We start from the raw sequence: 4,652 nt of genomic DNA, 5'->3' as shown, positions 1-4,652 counted from the left end.
TTCTTTTAATGCAAAAATAATTTATTTGATGTATATATTATTTTATCTCTCTCTATTTTATATATATATATATATATATATATATATATATATATATATATATATATATATGGTCTTAAAGTAACAATGGTCGTTTTACTAGCAACATTTATTGATGAATTTTGTTTTATTTATCTTTGTTTGTGTGTCTTAAAATATAGAATAAATACTATAATATCTCTGAAATAACTTGCATTAAAATTTCCGTAATATAATTTATTGTATTTTGTTTAGGTGGGGGAACTATGCAAAATAATCCCTAAGAATTTTTTGTTTTCGTTAGTTCGTTAGTTGTCTTCACTGATTAAAAAATCAGTGAAGCTCTTAAGAGAAATATTTCCAATTTTTCAAAAACTATATTGGTTTATAGAACAAAAAATGTTCCACAACACGAGGAAAAGCTACGTGGAAAGTGACGAGGTCATATGCAAGTGGGGTTGTGTTGGTGGGGAAATACCTCCATCTGCTGGATGAATTCTAGAATTACAAGCACAAAATCCAGCGAAACTTTATATTATAGAGAACATTATATCCATTAAATAATTTGTCAAAAACATGCAATAAATTATGTTTTATTCCTTTATTTTGCAAGCTGCATACATTTTAAATACTGTACTGGAAAGCATTTTGTATTACAGAAAAAAGACGTGTAGAAAACTAGACGTCACACACTGAAATGAGTGATTTCTCCTTGCTCCTGTCTCGATTACACCGCTTGATGGCAGCACTGAAGCATAGCCCTTTACCCAAGCAGACGAAGAAAATCCATTCTATACTGTGAGTGGACCAAAGAGTGACGTAACCAACCAACGTAGCACCCGGAAGAATGACATATGTTTATCACTGAGGTTTAGGGTAAGTCTTGATATTTTATTGAGTCTTCTTCAGGAATAGGAAAAGCTAACTTTTTTCACCGCTGTCTTGTGGTCATTATTGCTGTCTGAGCAAACAGACCAAACTCTGTTCCTGTTAGCAAACTCTGAAGGTTAGCCGAACTTGTTTGTTTTAATTTCAGTCGTTAGTCCTGTTTTTTGAGTGACTCCTCAGTTTACCTTGTGTGTTTATGGTTGCTGTTCTGCAACATATTATGTTTATATGTAGAAGAGAAGTACATAAATTCAGCTTCAGTGTATAGTCTTCATAGACAGAAAAGAAAGGTTACAGAAGAGGTTAATTTTTATTGTTTTTAAAAGTGGCATTTCTGCTCATGGCCTAAAATAAAAGAACCCGAATGGTGAATAATTATATTCATTATTTACATGAGTTAATTTACTAGTTCTTAATGTAATCTAACTCTGTTCACATTTGTAGTTTCCTTAATGCACAGATCACACAGCACGCATCAAAATGGCCTCATACTTTGATGAACATGACTGTGAACCCACCAACCCTGAGGAGCAATATCGTCAGAATGCACTACTGGAGCTGGCCAGGTGAGATCCAACCTACCTGACTCACATGTTGTACTGTAACTGTGACCTGCAGATTCTACCTCTGGGATTTTCTGTTTGTCTTCAGGTCCTTAATGCAAGGTTTGGACCTGATTGACTCCGGGGCATTCGACCTGTCAGACTGGGACCAGCGGCTTCCTCCCCCGGCTGCCAAAACTGCTGTTCAGACCCTCACTGTAGTTGTCATTTCCGCAGAACAAGCAGGTGACAGAAATTCTGACAAACGAGTTGAATGCAGACATTGAATGTGTGTTGGGACTCCGTAGAGAGAAAGTTTGAGGGATCTTAGTGTTTAAAGCTGTCAGCCAGATGATCTTTTGCGTATTTGAGGAGATTTAATTTGATTCTTTGTGTTCATGGCAGACAAAGGTTTGAAGTGTCCTGTGTGTTTGCTGGAGTTCGAGGAACAAGAGACGGTTCGAGAAATGCCTTGCAAACACCTCTTCCACTCAGGATGCATACTACCCTGGTTGGGCAAGGTAAAGCTCACAAATGTGCAATTTATTAAATGTATTTTTTTTTACACATTTGAACAGCGGTTTGCATGAAATCCCTTTAAAACGTTCACATTTTCCACTTTTACATCCTAGACTAACTCCTGTCCGCTTTGCCGACTTGAGTTACCGACTGACAATCCAGAGTATGAGGAGTTTAAAAAGGACAAGGTGAGCTGCTTGATGAGCTGTTTCACTTTTTGTCACATTACAACCACACTGTATTCCACTGGGGTTTTATGTCCTAAATATAAACAGACATGACTTTAGAAATCCTTTTTGCAGTGGCTGTTATGCATTGTTGCAGACATACAGGACAAATAAACCCACACAATAAAATAAAAAGAACAGTCCAGTCAAAGTCCAGACATAAATCCACCAGGGAATCTGAGAGAATTCGAGCTTCAACATTTCTGTGCTACACTGTGTTGGAGTTTGCGTCTTTTGCGGCGTGCTGGATCTGTCAAGTGGAACAGTTTTTGCTTCTGTGTTTTCAGTAGGACCTGATTGTGGTTTTTCTCTTTCAGGAGAGAAGAAAACAGAGGGAGCACCGACTTGAGGACCTGCATGGAGCCATGTACACCTGATGAAAGTGCTGAATGCTCCAAGAGCAGCAAGCTGCCTGCATTCAGCCCAATTCCACAAAGATACAACCCTGTTTGATGTACTGAGACCCTTTTGCTACCTACAAAAAAAAAAAACTCAAACAAATCTAAAACTTTTCCACAGAAGCCCCTCAACAGCCACTGGCACCACTGGATGCTCCATTGTGTTAAAATGAGAGTTTATATTAAATGGCACCAGCTTTGGGAACATGATAATGGAACATTTCAAATGTGCTTTTTTTTTTTTTAAACCCGATGTTTCCAAATGGAGCAGATAGCAGCTCTGAGCACTCTGACTTGAAATTCCTTTTTTTTTTTAATTTATGAACTTCTAATGTGCATAAAAGCTGTACTTATCAAGAAAATGGAAATGTTTATGCAGAGGAAATGAGCAGTGACTATTTGTTATATTTGGAAAGCTTTTTGGGTTTTCTTTTCCATGTGTATTTGTTTTGGCTATTAAAGCTGGCAATATGAGGCATGTATGTATATGGATACATATTTTTTATGCATTTATGAGGCAAAATGAAATAATTTACCAAAGAAACCTTTGAGTCCCTTTTCTCATAAGAGGCCTCCTGTGCATTAGACTGTGTTGCACACTAAACTAAATTTAGTTGATGGGAGGTAAAAAAAAAAAAACATTCAACAAAAACCAGTTTGATAATAACTTCTTATTTTTATTTCATATTTGAATATAAATCTCTGTCAAAATAAAAGGCCTAAATGATAGACAAAAAATCAGACATATTTACAGAATTTATAAAAGGAAACAATTTCTGTTGACTTTTTTTATTTTAAAGAGGGGGTTTCTCTGATGCCTTCGTTAATATTCTGTGTCTTTTTTCAAATTTACAGGACGTAGGAAGAGAGTACATTTCATAGACATTTGGATCTGTGTTGTGAGTATTAACGTAAAAGTCAGGCGGCCTTCTAAAACATAAGGCTCCACACAAACCCTTGGACAGCGCACACAATGATCTAAGAACAAAACAAAAGAAAAAGAGAAAATCTCCACCTTTCATTGGATTATTTGGCATGTTGAATGGTTTTAATGGTACAGAAGCTGTTTGGGCCCCAGTGTTTGGGCTCACAAGCTGCCGTTTAGAGTCGCACGTTGACTTGGTTACAGTATGGCCAAAAAAAAAAAAAAAGGCTACAGCTAAACAGAAGTCAAATATAATAAAAAAAAAAAAAACGTTTCTTAGGCAGAGTACATGGGATAAGGCTGAAAACAGTGCACTTCATACTAACTCATACCGCCGCATCTGACACACACACACTCACATAAACAGAAAGAAAACTGTATACTCCAGTCTTTTTTGGCATGGTTTTCTGCAGTCCAACAAAAATGTCAAGTTCAAACTTTTTGCACAGTAAGCGATGAGAGCGCCGTGTGCTCATTCAGCTTATGTAACAGCATAACCCCAGCTCTGTCACATTCGGACACTTGTGGACACAGCTGGAAAATACTGAACCTCGACCAAAGAATAACAAAAAAATACAAAAAAAACCCAAAACAAAACAAAAAAAATACTTCCAACAAGTTGGAAAGCTGCATCTCCCATCTTTCACATCAGACCCACAAAAGAGGTAGGAGACGTGACCTTTTGAAAACGTGTATTGCTGGCATCCTGTGTGTTTGACGAAATAAAACGCATCAAGCAGAAGGACAAAAAAAACAAACAAACAAAAAAACAGATTATAGATGCATGTGCTTTATGAAACCTAGCAGTGAAAACTTTCATCTGAGCAAAACCTGTGCAGGTTGTGACTCAGAGCGTCGTGGCAGTCTGCTGTCCGGCTAGTTTTCTTCTCAATAAATCGACTGAAGGAACCGATAACAAAGAAGGGTGGGATACAACACAGGTACAGTATGGGTTGAAGTCAGTCGACATCCTGTATGGCAGTGTCTCATTGTAACACTGTTGTGACAGCACCAATTATAACATAAAAAAAAAAAAAAAAAAAAAAAAAAATTTTTCCCCCCCAAAAAAAAATTCCCCTATAGAAAAATTAAAACAAAAACTTTAAATTTTTTTTTTTGGTTTTTTTTTTTTTTT

At 36.6% G+C, this 4,652-nt stretch overlaps 1 protein-coding gene across 4 annotated transcripts; it reads left to right on the top strand.

The window, feature by feature from the left end:
* Positions 1 to 790: 790 nt before the first annotated feature.
* On the top strand, positions 791 to 3,084 carry rnf181 (ring finger protein 181). 4 transcript variants are annotated; one of them, XM_015028191.1, is made up of 6 exons: positions 792 to 894; positions 1,351 to 1,472; positions 1,558 to 1,694; positions 1,854 to 1,969; positions 2,081 to 2,155; positions 2,512 to 3,084. In XM_015028191.1, the coding sequence occupies exons 2-6, from the start codon at positions 1,387 to 1,389 to the stop codon at positions 2,569 to 2,571; spliced, it is 474 nt and encodes a 157-aa protein (XP_014883677.1). In that variant the 5' UTR covers positions 792 to 894; positions 1,351 to 1,386; the 3' UTR covers positions 2,572 to 3,084. The 4 variants fall into 4 exon arrangements, with proteins under 4 accessions (XP_014883652.1, XP_014883677.1, XP_014883667.1 ...); XM_015028166.1 differs by lacking the exon at positions 2,512 to 3,084 and having other exon boundaries at positions 791 to 894; positions 2,081 to 2,482; XM_015028181.1 differs by lacking the exon at positions 2,512 to 3,084 and having other exon boundaries at positions 802 to 894; positions 1,367 to 1,472; positions 2,081 to 2,484.
* Positions 3,085 to 4,652: the final 1,568 nt, after the last annotated feature.

The sequence above is a fragment of the Poecilia latipinna genome, unplaced genomic scaffold (genome assembly GCF_001443285.1).
Source record: "Poecilia latipinna isolate Pla-1442-1.1 unplaced genomic scaffold, P_latipinna-1.0 Scaffold8, whole genome shotgun sequence".
NCBI lineage: Eukaryota > Metazoa > Chordata > Actinopteri > Cyprinodontiformes > Poeciliidae > Poecilia > Poecilia latipinna.
The sequence above is the reverse complement of the archived record's forward strand: the minus strand, read 5'-3'. Positions and strand labels throughout refer to the sequence as shown.